At 50.7% G+C, this 18,886-nt stretch overlaps 2 protein-coding genes across 2 annotated transcripts in view; one reads left to right on the top strand and one right to left on the bottom strand.

Moving 5' to 3' along the window:
* The window catches only part of Avil (advillin), a 19,407-nt gene extending 5,546 nt beyond the window's left edge, over nucleotides 1–13,861 (top strand). The window contains exons 5-20 of the mRNA XM_050163851.1: nucleotides 769–877; nucleotides 955–1,065; nucleotides 1,335–1,537; nucleotides 1,902–1,980; nucleotides 2,102–2,200; nucleotides 3,080–3,233; nucleotides 3,332–3,432; nucleotides 3,842–3,979; nucleotides 4,066–4,224; nucleotides 4,819–4,998; nucleotides 7,500–7,645; nucleotides 8,113–8,257; nucleotides 9,696–9,884; nucleotides 10,262–10,330; nucleotides 11,864–11,989; nucleotides 12,661–13,861. Coding sequence (XP_050019808.1) covers nucleotides 769–877; nucleotides 955–1,065; nucleotides 1,335–1,537; nucleotides 1,902–1,980; nucleotides 2,102–2,200; nucleotides 3,080–3,233; nucleotides 3,332–3,432; nucleotides 3,842–3,979; nucleotides 4,066–4,224; nucleotides 4,819–4,998; nucleotides 7,500–7,645; nucleotides 8,113–8,257; nucleotides 9,696–9,884; nucleotides 10,262–10,330; nucleotides 11,864–11,989; nucleotides 12,661–12,774 — 2,122 coding nt within the window. The 3' untranslated portion in view covers nucleotides 12,775–13,861. The remainder of the gene's footprint in view (nucleotides 1–768; nucleotides 878–954; nucleotides 1,066–1,334; nucleotides 1,538–1,901; nucleotides 1,981–2,101; nucleotides 2,201–3,079; nucleotides 3,234–3,331; nucleotides 3,433–3,841; nucleotides 3,980–4,065; nucleotides 4,225–4,818; nucleotides 4,999–7,499; nucleotides 7,646–8,112; nucleotides 8,258–9,695; nucleotides 9,885–10,261; nucleotides 10,331–11,863; nucleotides 11,990–12,660) is intronic.
* Nucleotides 13,862–15,480: 1,619 nt separating this feature from the next.
* The window catches only part of Tsfm (Ts translation elongation factor, mitochondrial), an 8,212-nt gene continuing 4,806 nt past the window's right edge, over nucleotides 15,481–18,886 (bottom strand). Inside the window, exons 5-6 of the mRNA XM_050163887.1 lie at nucleotides 17,856–17,943; nucleotides 15,481–15,959 (exon numbers count right to left, since the gene is read on the bottom strand). Coding sequence (XP_050019844.1) covers nucleotides 15,553–15,959; nucleotides 17,856–17,943 — 495 coding nt within the window. The 3' untranslated portion in view covers nucleotides 15,481–15,552. The remainder of the gene's footprint in view (nucleotides 15,960–17,855; nucleotides 17,944–18,886) is intronic.

Raw genomic sequence — 18,886 nt, 5'->3', positions numbered from 1 at the left:
ATATATAGTTTTTGTTTTTCGAGTCAGAATCTCTGTGTAAAAGTTCTGGCTGTCCTGGAACTCACTTCATAGACCAGACTGGCCTTGAACGCATAGATCCCTCCCAGGTGCTGGGATTAAAGGCCTGTGCACCACTGCCCAGCTGTTCCAGAGCATTCTCGACAGTGTATTAGTGGTGGGAGGAGGCTGTGGTCAGTGTAGGTGTCCATCACAAGGAGGTGTGTGCATTGGCAGAAGCAGATTAAATACACACCTAGCACACACACAAAGACACAGGCTGAGATGTACAGCAGAGGGCCAACTTCTTTTTCTATAAAAAAAAATCAGGCACACAGGCAATAGGACACATTTCACTAAATGAAGAAGGGACATTAATCTGCCAGAATATGAGAAGCATCAGGGAGAGGTCTGGGAGGTTGCACGTAGGTATAGGGATACATAGACTTAACATGGGTGTGGCACACACACGTCTATAATCCAAACTTGCGAGGTTCCCTCTGCCCTTAGCACGGCCCTTCTGGTTCTTGGGACTTGGTATTATAATACCCCGGCTCAAATGTCCCTTCAGAAAGACAGCCCTGGCCTTAGACACCGAAGAGACCCTCGGGAGAGCAGGTGCAGGTCTGCATTTACTTTGCGCATTTGCAAAATACCCCACGTGGGTAGAAACTCATGCCTGCATGTCATTACTGCATTTAATTCACAACAGTCTCCTAGAACCTAGCAAGGAGCAGGCGCCCAACAGTAACTGGATTGCTATCCCCTCAGTTATAAAAAGGGGGGCGTGGCCTCTGGGATGAAGCACGTGGAGACCAACGCGTACAACGTGAAGCGGCTGCTACACGTGAAAGGGAAGAGGAACGTCAGGGCCACTGAGGTGAGTCCCACCCTGTGACTGTCCTGCCCCGACGCCTAGGACCAGCCCTCTAAATGGCCCTGACCTTCCCCACACAGGTGGAGATGAGCTGGGACAGTTTTAACCGAGGCGACGTCTTCTTGCTGGACCTTGGAATGGTTATCATCCAGTGGAACGGCCCGGAGAGCAACAGTGGGGAGCAACTCAAGGTCTCACTCTCTCCCATCTCCTCCAGGCCTAGAGCTGGGCTCCTTGGGTGCCTTTGCCCTTTGCCTTCTATGCTGGCTGACCTTCCGAGGTTCCAGGAGGACTCCTGCCTTAGAGCAGACCCTGGCTTACAGCTAGAACAAGGGCAGGTCTCACCCTGGGGCTCCTCGGTGTCAGGGTAATTTGTCTGCAATCCTGGTGGCTCCCACTGAAGCCATCTGGAAGGAAGGGGTACTGGGTGAGTTGAGTCTCCCGTGGGCTTCTTTGGCAGGCCATGCTGCTGGCAAAGGACATTCGGGACAGGGAGCGAGGGGGCCGTGCTGAAATCGGAGTGGTTGAGGGAGACAAAGAGGCAGCCAGCCCGGAGCTGATGACAATCCTCCAGGACACCCTTGGCCGGCGCTCCATTATCCAGCCTGCAGTTCCTGACGAGATCGTGGATCAGCAGCAGAAATCAAACATCATGTTGTATCAGTGAGCAGTCAATCCTGACTGTGGGCTGGAGGCTGGGGGTGGGGAGATGGCCCCTAGAAGACCAGGCACTCAGCTTGGGCGGAGGCATCTACTTTTGTGCTTTTGGGTCGGCCTTCTTAAAGGTATCTCCCCACAAGCAGCTCAGAGACAGCCCCTCTCGAGGAGTCTCCTGACCTCTGGGTGAGACTTCCTGTACTCTGATATATCCACACCAGCGGATGTGGACGGGATAGAGTTTGGGAGGGACACACAATCACCTCCAGAGAACAGTTTGTCTTCCCCTCTGGACTCAAGCTGTGCACTACAGCATGGCTTTAGCTGCTCTACAGAGAGAAGGTACAGGTTAGTCTCCCTCCTTTCCCAGTGTCTCGGATGCAGCTGGGCAGCTGGCAATCACAGAGGTGGCAACAAGGCCTCTGGTCCAGGACCTACTGAACCATGATGTGAGTAGACCTGGAGAGGACTTAGCTTGGGAAAGCCGGAGTAACTTCAAAGGCAGACCCTGGGCAGAGTCCTCCTTCCAGCTCATGTATCAGTAACCATACCTGTTCCTGGCTGACTCAGGACTGCTACATTCTGGACCAAAGCGGAACCAAGATCTACATGTGGAAAGGCAAAGGAGCCACGAAGGTTGAGAAACAGGCAGCCATGTCCAAAGCCCTGGTAGGAGCTGTAAATGTGTGATGCCACCCAAGTACTCTGCCAGGGTCACCAGAGACATGCGCCCAGACACACCAGGCACTGAGCACAGAACAAGTGGCAAGAACTTCACAGTAAACAGAGCGAGTGGGATACAGAGGCAGGATTTACCTTTCCCAGCTGAGTGTTCTGAACAAGACCTCTGAGCTTCAGTTCCTGATATCTAACAGGGGTACCTCTGTCTCCCAGAACCATGTGGGAGGTGGTGGTGCATGCCTTTAATTCCAGCACTCAGAAGGCAGAGGCAGGTAGATCTCTGTAAGTCCGAGGCCAGCCTGGTCTACAGAGTGAGTTCCAGAATAGCCAAGGGTTTCACAGAGAACCCTGTCTCGAAAAACAAAACAAACAGAAAGAAAAAGTCATAAAACACTCAGAACCATACAGGAACATGGAAGCTGCTTCTGGAAGGTGCTGCTGTTAGGGGGGTGTCACATGTCCACATTAGGGGACCAGTCTTCAAGGGGCATTTACTAAATTTTTCAGACCTAGCACATAACCCAGGTGTGATTCCTTAAAAGCAGTAAATGCCTGTCTCGAAATTTCTTTTAAGAAAAAGCAATAACTGAACTATGATACAAAGTCAGTAGAGTTACACAGTAGGTCTTGCAAAATCAACCCATAATGGTCATAGCCATGGCAGTCTAGCGGGGAGACACAGGTGTTTGTATCTTTTGGTGGCAGACTACATGGGACCTTAGACAAAAGTGAGGTAGAAATTGGCTATGATTCCCAAGGGCGGAAAAGGGAGGGTCCTACCACCTGACTTCAGAGGAATGAATTGCCAGATGAGCAAACACTCGGCATATGCCCTGGCTGACATGCTTTTATATGGGGGTGCCGTAGGATTTCATCAAGATGAAGGGTTACCCCAGCAGCACCAACGTGGAGACCGTCAATGATGGTGCTGAGTCGGCCATGTTCAAACAGTTGTTCCAGAAATGGTCCGTGAAGGACCAGACTACAGGCTTGGGCAAAATATTTAGCTTTGGCAAAATTGGTGAGTTTCCCCCTCGTGTGTGTTCTTGTGTTTGGAGCCCTAGGATGGGGCATGTGTGTGTCTTGCTCACTCGGCCTTCTCCACCCCTTTCTCTGCAGCTAAAGTTTTCCAGGAGAAGTTCGACGTGAGTCTCCTACACACCAAGCCGGAAGTGGCCGCCCAGGAGAGGATGGTGGACGACGGCAATGGCAAAGTTGAGGTGCGCCTGGCAAGGGCAACACTAGGCCCCTGGGATGGCCCTGCTGCAGAGGAGGGCAGCCTGTTCTGCAGATACTCCACGATTCTGTGTTCTCTAAGAGGCTTGGAGTTGGCTGGTCCCCACAACATTCAGGAAAGTGAGAGACACACCCCCACAATGGCCATCACTTAGAAGACACATCTAAGCCATCACTCAGTCTACGAAGATCTAGGTTGTACTGGACCAGTGTGACCTGTGACCCTCACCCTCAGAATTCATATCATGCAATGTGATTGCTCTTTCAGGCAGAAAAGACGCAGAGAGAGAGGGGGAGTACTTGGGGTGGATGTTAGCACCATCCCCTCTTAGGTGGAATTCTCTGAACAGGATGCCTCTCTCTGGGTAGCCTAGTGTCTCCTCTTGTGCCCAGGTCTGGAGAATTGAAAACCTTGAGCTAGTCCCTGTGGAACATCAGTGGTATGGCTTCTTCTACGGGGGAGACTGCTATCTGGTGTTCTACACTTACGAAGTAAATGGGAAGCCCCACTACATCCTCTACATCTGGCAGGTAGGCCAGCCAGCTCTCAGTGATGGATCCAGATGCCCCGGCCATGGGACCAAGGTCCATCCATCACTCCTCTCTCACCGCTGCAGGGCCGCCACGCCTCACAGGATGAGCTGGCAGCCTCGGCCTACCAGGCCGTGGAGGTGGACCAGCAGTTTGGTGGCGCCCCAGTGCAGGTTCGGGTGAGCATGGGGAAGGAGCCACGCCACTTCATGGCCATCTTTAAAGGAAAACTGGTTATCTACGAGGTGAGGGCCTGCAGACGAAACCACCTGTGCAGGGATGCTCAGGGCTGAGGAGTCCGCAGAGAGCAGGACAGGCCAGGGTTGGGTGAGGGGGGTGTGCGTCAGGGGCCGACACAGAGGACAATGACAGTGACTGTCAAGGGACTCTCTATGCCTAGCGAGTCCAAGCCCCTGTCCAGTTGGTGCTCACCGTCTTTTGCAATCCGAGCCGTGTTACCGGTACAGGCGTAGCTGCCTCAGTTGCCCACCCTGCACCCTTCCGACACTGCTCTGCTCCTCCTCCCTCACTGCCCAGATGTCTCAGGCCCACTTCTGTGGAGCCCTGGTGGAGCATGGGCAGGCAACGCAGTGACATGTCAGTTGTCGTATCGAGCCCCTGCCATGTAGAAGCCAATCTGGAGTGACATCTGCGTCACAGACGTAGACTGAGGTCGGTGAGCGGTGCCAGACACTGGCGGGGCGGCATTCCCACTTGGATCCTTTCCAGGTAGCCTAGGAGACCCTGAGGGGTAAAGATGGGATCCAGTACATCTCGGTCCACAACAGCCACCTCACAGGGTCCTCCATGGATCTGGCCTCCACTTTTCTTCTCTCTAGGGCGGGACTTCCAGGAAGGGAAATGCAGAGCCTGACCCTCCAGTAAGACTCTTCCAGATCCAAGGAAATGACAAATCCAACACCAAAGCAGTGGAAGTCTCGGCCTTCGCTTCCTCGCTCAACTCTAACGACGTCTTCCTGCTGCGAACTCAGACGGAACATTACCTGTGGTATGGCAAGGTAAGATGGCTGCTGGTGTCCTAGCCCCTGGAGCTTGCCACGCTTGCCCTGGCTCCACCCTCAGCCCCGCCAGCAAGGCGAAAGGCACTAAAGAGTAGGCTGGTGCCTCAGAGGGCCTGCCCCCCCCAGTCTTCAGAGGAAGCGTCCACATTCCGCAGTCAGGCCCCCAGAGACATGGCGTGTGTTCCCATGCATGGACCCTGAGTCAGCACCCGTCCCCTGTGGCAGGACAGGCTGACAAGGACAAAGCACAAGAGATGCCATCACTCCAGGCTGTACAGAGCTTTAAAAGAGAATTCAGGGCCCGGTGTGGCGATATGTGGCTTAACCAGCTCTTGGGAGGCTGAGGCAGGAGGATCGTGAGTCCGAGGCCAGACTGTCTGGGCATAGTCAGAACCTATCTCAAAAAACCAAAAGAGTTTCTGGGGTGGGGTGAAGAGGGTGCCGGTGGGTTGGCTCAAGGGGTAAAGATGCTTGTCTTTGATCCCTGCATCCCACGGTGGAAGGAGGGATCTAACTCCTAAAAGTGGCCCTCTGACCTCCATACATGTACTCTGGCATGCGTGCCTCCATCATAAAAACATACAATAATTAATTAGTCAATTAACTAAATGAGAGGAAATGAATATGGTGGCACGAACCTGTATTTCTCGCTACTTGGGAGGTTGGTGTGGAAACATCCCAAGCTCAAGGAGAGCCTGGCACAGCAAGACCCTGTGCCAAAAAGAAAGAAAAGAAACAAGCAAAAAATGGGGAACTGGCTAAGAAAAACGCCGGATATCACTGCTGGGGAATGCCATAGTAAGGTGTCACGGCACTTTTATCGGATGACAAAAACACAAATAATATAAAACATGGCACAGGAACTTCCTGCACTGTTTGTAGGACTGCAAAATGGGGTGTATTGTAGAAAAGAGCCTGACAGTTTCTAAAAAATTACACTCACATTTACCACACAATCCAGCAACACAACCCCTGCATATTTACAGCAGTAGACTAAACCACAGTCTTCGGTGGCTGGGGAGATGGCGCACCCGGTACGGGGCTTTGCTGTTACAGCACAAACACCCGGGTTCTGATCCCCAGCACATGGAAGGCTGAGAGTAACCGGCACACACACAGAGGCATGCACATACATACATACATAGACATACATATATACACATACACACATATGCACACACATACACACATATATACACATACACACACATATATGCACACACATATACACATATATGCACATATACACACATATATGCACACACGCATACACATACATATACACACATACACAGATATATACATACATACACAGATATATACACACATACAGACATACACACATATGCACATATACACACACACGAACACAGAGACACACACTCTTTAGGGGCTGGAGAAACGGCTCAGCAGAGGTGCCTCTTGCACAGGACCTGGGTCTAGTTCCCACATGTGGCTCACAGCCATCTGTGACCCTTGTTCCAGGAGATCCAGTGCTCTCTTTGACCTCCACAGGCACTGTGTGCATTAGTGCATACACACACGGACAAAACACTCAGACACATAAAATAAATCTTAAAAAAAAATACCCAGCAAACAAAAACCCCTTACACAAAGAGTTGTCAACACTTGTGTTGAGCACATTATTCACAATCCTCTCAAATAAGAAATCTGGAGACCGGATAGACACAAGTGTTCATACAACGGAGCACTCGGCAGTGAAGATGACAGCCACTCATGTACTCAGCATGGAGGAGTCTTCAATTCATGCGAACTCAAAGTATCCGAACGCCGAGGCTGAAGAGAGTCTAGACACGGCGAGATCGTTCTAACGGAGAACAGCCTAGTTTAGTAGCTGTCACGAGTTCACAACTCAGGGCTCCCCTCCAGAGGGGTAGGAATGTCACGGTAATGGCACTGTGGCAACCGAGTTCTGTTTTTAAACCTTGTGGAGCCCAACACAGTCAATTTTACTGTAATTAAAAAAAAAAAAACATTACAGCACAGAGACCAGGTGGTGGTGCACACCTTTAACCCCAGTGCTCAGGAGGCAGAGGCAGGTGAATCTCTGTAAGTTCGAGGTCAGCCTGGTCTACAGAGTGAGTTCCAGGACAGCCAGGGCTGTTATACAGAGAAACCCTGTCTCGAAAACCCTTCCACCAAGAGAAAGACTGAAAAGTGCATGCGAGGCCTGGGGGATCTAGTGCTTACTCTAGAGACAAGGCATTTACTATCCATGTGCACGACCCTAGGCTTAAATACCCCCATATTTACAATCAGGGAGCTCGTGTGCTAGGATTCTAGATGAAGCTAAACCAGCAGTGACTTCTGTCTGTGACCGCTGTGGGCTCCAGAACAGGCCTACCCTTTGCCTTCGTGTCCTGCCTGCCTCCCCTCCCCGTGCAGCTCAGAGCTGACCCAATACAGTTTCAAAAGTCTTACGTCCCCTATCAAAGAGCCTCATGTTTCTAACGCCTATGCCTCCCTCACCCACTCAGGGGTCTAGTGGGGACGAGCGGGCAATGGCTAAGGAGCTGGTCGAACTTCTCTGTGATGGCAATGCAGACACTGTGGCTGAGGGCCAGGAGCCACCTGAGTTCTGGGGCCTTCTGGGAGGAAAAGCACCCTATGCTAATGACAAAAGGTATGTGAACACACCTGCCCTGTATCCTGGCTCCTCTGGCCTCTAGGCTTGTGGCCTGCACAGATCTTAAGATCCTTCACGTTGTTAAATATGATTTCTGGGCTGGGGACACAGCATAGTCCTTGTGCAAGCGTTGGGCCTGAGTTCCATCCCTCAGAATGTACATTACAAGACAGACAGACAGACAAAAAATAGCTACAGAAACACAGGGTGCAATCCTGCCACTGGGGGTGGTGGATGTTGGGGGTGGAGACAAGAGGATCCCTTAGACTGCTGGCCAGCTAGTCTAGCCAAATTGACACACTCCAGGCTCTGTGAGAGACCCTGTCTCAAAAACAAGGGTGGAAGACACCCAAAGCCACCTCTGCCCTCATGTGTACATGCACACACGTGCACACACACACAGGCACCCACACAATGACCAGCATTCCTGTGCAGCTCTGCCCTTCCGTGTGACTGTCCTGCAGGTTACAGCAAGAAATCCTGGACGTCCAGGTCCGGCTCTTCGAATGTTCCAATAAGACTGGCCGGTTCCTTGTTACTGAGGTCACGGACTTCACCCAGGATGACCTAAACCCAGATGATGTGATGCTCCTGGACACCTGGGACCAGGTAAGACACAGCCCCAGAGTTCAGGACAACTAGTAAAGATCCTAGTTTGGGCCGGTTTATGTGTGGCGTCCCTACCCAGGATGAAAGCTAGTGCTGGGCCAACTAAGTGAAACATCTTCAGTGGTTACTAGAGTGCTTTATGCCACAGTCAGAACAGAAAGGTGTTTAAAACTCTCCAGCTAAGCCGGTGTGGCAGCGCACGCCTTTAATCCCAGCCCTCGGGAGGCAGGGGCAGGCAGTCTCTGAGTTTGGGGCCAGCCTGGTCTATAGAGTGAGTTTCAGGACAGCTACATGTAGAAACCCTGTCTCAAAACAACAGCAATGAAACTCACCCCTATTTGAGGATGGATGACACCAGATCCCAAAGCCTTCTAGGAAGTATGAATGAGACATCTCCCTGAATGTGTCGTTGCCTTCAGAGCAGCTTAGCTAGCTTCCTCCATGCTAATGGCTGTGCTAAGCAATGTTGCCCGTGAAGAGCCCACCCGACGGTGTTTATAGGCTAGTGGGGAGGGCCAGGCAAAGAATCATCAGTGCTTTATGAGGTATAGAAGACATTTAGTACGGTTCAGGGCTCTGAGAGGAATCTCCTGGAGGAGATGGCTCCCCGATAAATAGCAAAGGATGAGTAGGGCAGAGGAACGGGAACCTGGACAGCAAGATGTGAAATCCTACCAGAGAATAAATAAGCCTGACATGGTGGGTCACACTTGCAATCCCAGCACTTGGGAGGCTGAGGCAGGAGAATTTCTGTGAGTTCAAGGTTAGCCTTGGCTACAGAGAGAAAGAGTAAGCCTGGGCTATAAAGTGAGATACTGTCTCAAAACCAACCAGACAAACAAACAGAAAGACAGAGCTAAGATGCACCCTAGGGGTAGCATCTGAGAAGTAGCTGTGGACTGTGGACCTGGCCTATCAATCACTGGAGAGCAGGATGGGGGCCCAGAAAGAGCTGCTGCTGGCTGCACGAAGGCAGTGACGGGAAGAGAGAGGTGGTGACAGGCCAGAGGTCTGCCTTGGTCAAGCTGGCAAGTCCAGTAACTCACTGGATATAGACTATGGCCCTGACTGTCGTGACGTTCTGGCCTAGGGTGACTGTCTGGATGGCTCAGGCATACCAAGAATGGACATTTCAGTAGGCACTTAGACAAGAAGAGCTACATTTGGCTCTGCTGAGGTTTGAGGAACACAGAGAAAACATGAGTGTCTTGTAGGCTATTAATTCAGGAAGCTTACTTAGGTTTGGGAATGAAGAGACACATGGTGATTAAAAAAAAAATCACAAAATCAAGCTTCTTCTAGAACCTTCCTCTTGAGACCACACATGAGGCCAAGAGCATTTTCTGTGGCTCTGACTGGCTTGGGGGATGGGGCGGTGTACATAGCAGCACTTGGTCCTTGCCGTGGCCACACTGACATTATAAAACTGGTGCCACAGGTGTTCCTATGGATAGGAGCCGAGGCCAATGCCACAGAGAAGGAAGGGGCCCTCTCGACTGCCCAGGAGTACCTGGTAACTCACCCCAGCGGCCGAGACCCCGACACACCGATCCTGATCATCAAGCAGGGCTTTGAGCCTCCTACCTTCACAGGCTGGTTCCTGGCATGGGACCCTCACATGTGGAGTGTAAGAAACTGGGGGTGCCGTTCTGACTGCCAGGGAGCTCAGAACCCAGGGCGGGGGTTGGGTACTGATTCAAGAGCCAAGTAAAACCAGGCCCTCACTCTCCCTTCCCTCTGAATTCTTTGCCTTGCTTTGCTTCTCTTGGGCTTCATTCCCATGGGAGAATGCTGAGCTCTGAAAGCCGGCCACCTGCTTCTTCTTGCCACCAAAGAACGTTGATCATGTGTAAGGCCCTTTGGACCCTATGTGAACCTCAAGCATACCGAAATCCTTTAAGATTCTACCACGTTTTGCTTTTCCTGAAAATACACACCGTCCCTCAGAGGCCTCTTCCCTGTTATCAGCCAATACCTCATCCTGTTTTCTCTGTCTCCTCGCAGGCGGGAAAATCATACGAGCAGTTAAAGAAAGAACTGGGAGACACCGCTGCTATCGTGCGAATCACCGCTGTAAGTGGGGTCTACCCTCAGACAAGGCTGCCGCTGCTCTCATGTGAATCCCGGCCGAGGGGAGGGAGGGGGTGCTGCTCCCCTTAGACAAGGCTCTCCAGAAGCACGGAGCGACAGCATATGCTACAGATGCCACACGGGCAAACCCTTGGTGCCTTTAAGGACTCCCCCAGTTGTCTCCTTGGATGCGAAGAGGTTTTTGTTTTGTCTGAGATGCAGACTAGACTCCACTGCTGAATTACACCTATCCTCAGAGGTATTTTAAATCAGCAGAAAAGCAGGTCGCAAGCAAACATGGGAGAATCCTGAGGTCTAGGTCAACCTAGTCTACACAGTAAGACCTTCGTCTCAAAAATAGTGGGTGGTGAAGGAGGGGGAGAAAAAGCAGGTCTTAGAGCCAAGCTCCTAATTTCCCGCCTTACAGAACACGAAGGGGGGGGGCTGGGGTAGAAAACTGACTTAGTTGGGGGCTGAGGGGATGGGGGTGGAGATCTGGCTCAGCAGAGAGAGCATGCGCTGTTCCTCCAGACTGCCGGCACGTGTGTTAGGTGGCTCACAAGAGACGGTAACTACAGCCCCAGAAGTATATATTCCTCTGACTCCAAGAGCATCTGTACTTGTGTGCCCATAGACACCCCCACAGACATAATGTACAAAATCAACTTGAGTTTAAGGTCATCCTTGGTGACGTATTGAGTGGAGGGCCAACCTGGGATACATGAGACCCTGTGTCAAAAACCAAGCCAAATAAGAAAGGAAGAATAAGAATAAAACCTACCTATTATTCAGCTTTTCCGCCTCTCAGGAGAGATTAAGGTTACTGGCAGTATTTCTCAGAGACAAGCTTCTAACCCAAATAATACTTTACTAGTTTCCGACAATGAAATCTGCAGCAGCTCAGGCTGCTGATCCCTATTTCAACAGCTAAAAGAGTGACGCTTGCAGCCAGCAGTCCTGGAGTGTCAGGATGGGATGCAAGGCACAGGTGTTCCAAACACTGTGCTCTATGAAGTCAGATCCCAAAGCGAATGGGAGGTGGTTAGTGTGTTTAAACCGGACGTAAGTGTGCCTTCAGTCTCAAGGCGTTTAGCCACTGGAAACGTGGGACCTAAATAAAAATGCCAAGAAAAGGGGTGTGATCAGAGCGTTCAGGGAAGACTTGCAGCTGGAGGCGGGGGGGGGGGGGCAGTGGCAGAGCACCTGCCTAGCCCACGAGCTCTGGGTTCAAATCTCAGCACTACATAAATACAGTAAAGACCTAAGTATGCACTACATAATAAATGCAGTACTACATAATAAATACAGTAAAGACCTAAGTGTGGTGTGTACACCGCCCTGACTCTAAGCACTCACGTTAGGCCTGCTGAATCACCTTTCCAAGGTCATTCTGACATGCGTCCAGGTTTGGGGACCACCATTCTGGAAGATGATCACAAAGAGTAAAGCAGCAGAAGCCGAAATGTAAACCTCACACACAGAACTGACACGTGAGACCCCAGTCCCTGCCCATGCCTGTACTCTTCCCTTACGTAGGATATGAAGAACGCAACCCTCTCCCTGAATTCTAATGAGAGTGAGCCAAAGTATCACCCTATCGAAGTCCTACGGAAAAGTCAGAACCAGGGGCTGCCCGAGGACGTGAACCCTGCCAAAAAGGAGGTATGCAGCTGTGGGGCTGAAGGTGGGGGGTGGACTCCCCACAGGTTAAAGCACCAAGCTCGAGAAATGGCTCAGGAGCTTGGACACACGGTGGGTACTCTAGGGGCATCTGCGCTTCTGACTCAATTGGAGGCTCCTCCTTGACTTCCTTCCTACTCCCAAAGGCATCCATCCGGTAGCCTCTCTGCGGCTGGTCCAGTCCAGCCACCGTGCGCTACTGTGAACTAACCTGTTTGCTCACCATGCCCCAAATTCTTCCCTGGCATAATCGTAATTAACAGCCAGGGATGGTTCAAAAGCGGCTGATGCCGCTCTTTTTAAAATAAACACCTCCCGGCTGGCAAGATCACTCAAGAGGGTAAAGGCATCTGCCGTCCAACTTAATGACCTGAGTTCGGCACCCGGGACCCACATGGTGTGAGGAGATGATGGTCCCACAAGTTGCATGCCCCCAATCAGCTTCTCCCACTGGCCCAGTGGGACTCCAAGGCCAGTGAAGAACTTTGGTCTGTTACACTCTTCCTGGACATCCATCTGATGCTGCCCTTCCAGGGCTCAAAGCCAGGCAGGGCCTCTTGCATGCTAGGCAAGCGCCCAGTCGCCCATCCCTCACCTGCTGGCACTGGTGCCCGCCCTGCCTTCCGTCTCACTACAAGTTTCTTTTCTCGCAGAATTACCTCTCGGAGCAAGACTTTGTGTCTGTGTTCGGCATGACAAGAGGGCAGTTCACCGCTCTGCCTGGCTGGAAACAGCTCCAGCTGAAGAAAGAAAGGGGGCTTTTCTAAAGCCAGGCATCTGGTGTCCGACCACAGGAGAGAGCAAGCACATAGTGCCAACATCAGCCAAGAAGTCACACACCAACTGAGCCTGGCATTCGGCAGCTTCAGATACAACAGATTTGAAAGGCCCGGCATGATCTTTTCTCTTTCCCATGCACCCTGGCGTTCTTTGGTTGTCGTACACTAGAAGGCTACCTACTCATGGTTTGGCTTTTGTGGCCTCAGCAGAAAGCATGAATGTAGACAGGTTGAGAGAGAGAACCGGAAACTGAGCTTAAAATATCTAATGCCTCAGGGCCTACATTTGCTTTAAACTACATACACCCTGTACCCGCAAACACTGGCGTTACTGCACGCACTGAAGACTCCAAAGGCCCAGGTCTACCATGTGCCAGAGCATGCTCAACTTTTCAAATAAAGAGGCCACACGAGCACATCAGCGTCCTTTCCAGTCTTCCTTCTTATGGTGACTTTAGTTACGTAGCATTTGAGTGCTGAGAAAGTAGAGAGGCCATGCTGAAGCTGGGCCTGGGTCACAAACCTGTAATCCCAGCTACCGGCTCAGCTGGGACAGGCACACAGGTCAAGGCCTGCCTGGATTGTGGGGTGAATGCAAGGCCAAGCTCAGTGACTTACAAAGAGCCTGTCTCCAAATTATTTTGGGGGTGGGGTGGGGAAAGAGGTTCCAAGACAGGGTTTCTCCTTGCAGCTTTGGAGCCTGCCCTGGAACTCGCTCTGTAGACCAGGCTGGCCCCAAACTCACAGAGATCTTCCTGCCTCTGCCTCCCGAGTGCTGGGATTAAAGGTGTGCACCACCACCACCCAGTATGGCTCAGTATTTTTTTTAAAGTGCACAGTGTAGGGCAGGAGAGAAGGCTTAGGGGTTGAGAGCACTTACTGTTCTTGCAGAAGACCCAGGGCCAGTCCCCAGCTCCCACATGGTGGTTCACAAACATCTGTAGCTCCAGTTCCAGGAGCTCCAATGTCTTCTTTTGATCTCAAGCAGGCACCAGGCATGGACACGGTACATATGCACACATGCAGGCAAACACTCATACACATGAAAATGTATCTTTAAAAAAAAAATGCACAGTAGAAAACACTTACCAGGCAGTGTGCCTGAGTCCCCAGCATCAAAAGCAAATAAATAAATGGCTATGTTGTGGAGCCGTGTAGTTAACTGAACTATTATATATATTTCTGTCTCGGGCACAAGAATGTCAAAACCTGACTCATAGCTACCCAGGAAATTACACACATTTTACGAGCATATGCTAGTGTGTCTATACTTCAGAGGGCACGCTGTAGTCAGGGGCACACGCTAGTGTCTACACTGCAGAGGGCACGCTGTAGTCGTCAGGGGCACATGCTAGTGTGTACACACTTCAGAGGGCATGCTGTAGTTGCCAGGAGCACACACTAGTGTGTACACACTTCAGAGGGCATGCTGTAGTTGTCAGGGGCACCCGCTAGTGTGTACACACTTCAGAGGGCACGCTGCAGTCGTCAGGGGCACATGCTTGTGTGTGCACACTTCAGAGGGCACGCTGCAATCAGGGGCACATGCTAGTGTGTGCACACTTCAGAGGGCACACTGCAGTCAGGGGCACATGCTAGTGTGTCTACACTTCAGAGGGCTCGCTGCAGTCAGGGGCACACGCTAGTGTGTCTACACTTCAGAGGGCTCGCTGCAGTCAGGGGCACATGCTTGTGTGTGCACACTTCAGAGGGCACGCTGCAGTTGTTGGGACACACGCTAGTGTGTACACTTCAGCACTGCAGTCATCAGCATTTGAGCCCACAGCTTCCAGACAACTCTAGCACATCAGCAGTATGAAATCCTGACCACAGGCTAACACTGCAGGGGAAGCTCCAGAAAAGATGCACGGTCTACAATGTCACAGAATGGATGCAGAATCAGAGAATGTTTTGTCACAGAACAAGACAGAGTCTGTAAGAAACTTAAGGAACAATGCGATAGATTGACAATGGGGACTGGGTGCTGTAATTCAAAAAAATGGCAAAAGAGAGAAAGATGTCATGTGCCAGGGCTCACTTTTTTTTTGTTTGTTTTGTTTTGTTTTGTTTTAATTGGGGGAAAGGGAATGGGAAAAGGAGGAAGGGGAGGGAGGAGACCGGCCTCTGGGGATGGAAGCAGCCAAAGAAAAGAGAGAGATAGAAAGAGATGGGAGTGGGCAAGGCCATCTTTTAAATGAGAACATAGCGAATGCACACTGGAGGTGCTCTTAGTGACTGCAGCTGAGGATGTATCCGGTCAGGACCCCAAGGGCAGGCCAGTGCAGATGCCTGAAGAATAACACTGGGTAAAAGTGCTTACCACACAAGCCCGGCATGTGTGTGCTCATACACAGTTTTTCAAAATTTCAAAAACAGTTAAATCCAGTATTATGCAAATAAGGAAAATCCTACTTTATTACTATTTAACAACTTTACCCGCAAGTATATAATTTCGTTATAAACTAAAAAGAGAAAACAGATTCGAGGGTTGGAGGCTGGAGAGATGGCTCAGAGGTTAAGAGCATTGCCTGCTCTTCCAAAGGTCCTGAGTTCAATTCCCAGCAACCACATGGTGGCTCACAACCATCTGTAATGGGGTCTGGTGCCCTCTTCTGGCCTGCAGGCATACGCACAGACAGAATATTGTATATATAATAAATAAATATTTAAAAAAAAACAAATTCGAGGGTTGGAGAGGTTTAGAAAATAATTTTTAATAAGGAAATCCAGAACTAAAAATAAATTATTTCCACCTGGGCCAAAAACCTATTCGGCCTCTGCTGCCTCTTCCACTTCTCCACATTCGAAGCGCACGAAGTCCACTACAGAAACGCCCTGGGGCTGCACGTACTGCCCCAGCGTGATGGAAGGGTCCAGCAGGTACGGCTGGGACAGCATTCTGGTCTCGGTCTCTCCTCCAGGCTCATCGTCCATGGAGCCAACCGAGAGAGGGGCCATGCCCACCACATGCTGCCCCAGGCGGCGGCCCACATCCTGCAGGTTTGCGCTCTGCTCACAGATCTCGCAGATGACCAGGGCCGCATACTTCCCCAGGACCAGGTTGTGGAGGGAGGGGCTCTGGGTTACTCCGTGCACGTAAGAGCCAACATAGAACCCAGACGGCACCTTCACCCAGGCAGCTCGCTTAAGAATCATGTTTTCTCCCAGTTTCCCTATAAAAGAGCAAAACCAAGAAACGACGACCACTGGATTGTGGTGACCAGGGTGGCATGAATGTGACCGGTGTGCACGGCGACCTTTCTGTCCATGCAGTGAACTTCAATGAGACAGAAGATGCGAGCCTCATCTTGTATCCTAGGAGGCAGGGTCCCTACAAGATACCTAGATGGGGCTGGCTCCCACAGACTCACAGGGCAGTTCTGCCTCTTCCTGGCTCTGTGACCTTGGGCATTTATCAACTGCCCGAGCCTTAGCTTCCTCACCTATACAATGGAAATACTACCTACCCTTCAGGGCTACTGCAAGAAATAAAGAGGCGACATATGCAAGAAGCATGTCTTCTGGTGTCTCATGCATAGCGGGCACTCAGAACCTGGCTACTTTCATCAGACTAAACTCAGGCTCAGAGAGGTCAAGCGATACACCCACCTATATGTGGCAGAGTTGGAATTACAACTCAGAGTGGACCCCGAAGCAGAAACTGGATTTTCTCCCCACCACACCACTCCGTTGAAAACACAACCACACAGAAACACACAACTCCCATCACCACCAGGGTCTGGGAAAGGTCTATAACCAAAAGCCCCTGACAGTTTCAACTTCCGCCTGCCAGAAGTACAAAGATAACACTCTCAAAACCTCATGAGACCCAAAAGCAGACTCTAGTCTTCTCCTTTTCCCCGGGATCCCGTCCAACAGAAGCCAAAATAAAGAATAGGGAGGAACAAAGGGCAAACAGCAGGGTCTGAGGAAAATGCAGTGACAGCCACACTTTTAGCTAGAGGTTATAAAGTGAGAAAGACCCAGAAATCAAGTAAACAGGAAAACAGATCAGAATTCTACCCAACAGACAACTACCAGAAGCTGCCAAGGTCAAAACCCCCATTTCTTTCAGGATTTCTTAACACAGCTGCTGGTCTGGCTGCTCACCCAGGACTCGCTGGGCAGCAGTACGAGGTCACCTTGCAAAAGCAGAACTATGCCTTGACTAGAAGCTGCTGATGGCAAGAATACTCCCAGCAGTGAAAAGCCAGTCTGCTTCCCTCGCTCCATCACGACACATGGAAAGGGGGTAAGCGGCCCTCCTGAAGCCCCATGGCCAGGCAGGGCTCCCCCACAATGGCTTCTGCAGACAGGCATCCTCATAAACTCACCAGCTCATTCCTAAAGCATATGAGCTTACATTTTCTTTAGAAAAAATGATTTCTTTTTATTTCATGTGTAGGGTGTTCTGACTGCATGGGTGCCTGCGAATCACGTGCATGCTGTGCCCCTGGAAGCCAGAATCTCTCAGAACTGGAGTTAGAAACGGTCGCTAGCCACCAAGCTGGTGCTAGGAATCAGACCAGGGTCCTCTGGAAATACAGCCAGGGCCGTTCCCCAACCCTTTAAATTTTCTTCTCACCTTTAGTGTGTTTTTCCCTACAACATACACAGAAGGGGTCACCTGGAAGCTAGAGCTGCCTCATCTTTGTTTAGTGCGTGGTGAGAACTCAGTTCCCTCAATAGCTACCCAGTCAGAGCTTGGGGATGCTGCCTCCTTTGGCTCTTCAGGGTGTCTGCTGCTTCCCGAAAGGCCAACCCAGATTCACACACTCTTGCCCTCAGAGGCACGTAAGCTTGTCATTCTTTTTTATTAGTTATTACTGAGAATTTCATATATGATTGACACATTGCTATCAGTTTATTACTGACAGCGTCACACATGCATATAACACATTTCTATCACATTTATTACTGACAGCGTCACACATGTGTACGTATGACACATTTCTATCATATTCACTCCTACCACCTGCCTCCAATTACGGAATGAGATTTGGGGGGACACCAAGAGACCAGGGAAACCTGATCTTAACTTCCACTTCCCAGAACCCTCAGATACTCACCAATCGCTAAGGTCAAGTGGTCCTTGAGAGCGCCTTCTGTGCCGGGCCCAGCTGCAAGTTCAGAAAGCTCAGAGGAGTTCAGGAAGCCCTACGCACAGGAGACAAGCATGAGCGGGCGCTGCACTGCCGGAATCAAAGAGCCTGGACCCGGGAAATGGTTAAGAGGACCATCTATAAACAGACGAGGCTTCCGCTAGGCCCAGGATGTTAAAGACTGACAGCATCGCCATGCCTACAAACCTCACTCTCCTACTGCACCACCCTTCTCCACTCGCCCCTCAGCCCAGGCAACCTACTTAGGATTTCCTAGAAACCGGGACCAGGATTTTACACACTCATAGAGGATCAACCCTCGTGGGTTTGGGGGTGCTGCCAGGATTTTACACACTCAGAGATCAACCCTCGTGTATTTGGGGTGCTGTCAGGAACTCGTGATGCTGCAGGAGGAGAGGACAGAGCCATTTCCAGATGAGCACTTAGCCTTTGACTCTGGGTCCCAGGGTGGGCATCTGAGGACACTCCTTTTTTTTAAAATACTTATTTATTATGTATACAATATTCTGTCTGTGTGCATGTCTGCAAGCCAGAAGAGAGCACCAGACCTCTTTACAGATGGTTGTGAGCCACCATGTGGTTGCCGGGAATTGAACTCAGGACCTTTGGAAGAGCAGGCACATGGTGGCTCTTAACCACTGAGCCATCTTCCAGCCCCCCACTCTTCCTTTTTTATTACTGTTTTCTGGGGACAGGATCATATTCTGTAATCCTGAAAATCATGGAACGCACATTGTAGACTAGGCTAACCTCAAACTCCTGGAAATCTTCCTGCCTCTGCCTCCCAAGTACTGGGATTACAAATACACATCACAACCAGCTTGACGATGAACTTCCAAGGATACAAAAGGATGAGTTTTTTTTTTAAATATTTATTTATTTATTATGTATACAATATTCTGTCTGTGTGCATGTCTGCAGGCCAGAAGAGGGCACCAGACCTCTTTACAGATGGTTGTGAGCCACCATGTGGTTGC

This window comes from Alexandromys fortis, unplaced genomic scaffold, assembly GCF_014885135.2.
Source record: "Alexandromys fortis isolate MF-2015 unplaced genomic scaffold, M_Fortis_MF-2015_v1.1 scaffold_125, whole genome shotgun sequence".
In the NCBI taxonomy this organism is placed as follows: Eukaryota; Metazoa; Chordata; class Mammalia; order Rodentia; family Cricetidae; genus Alexandromys; species Alexandromys fortis.
This window is presented reverse-complemented; position numbering and strand designations above follow the sequence as displayed.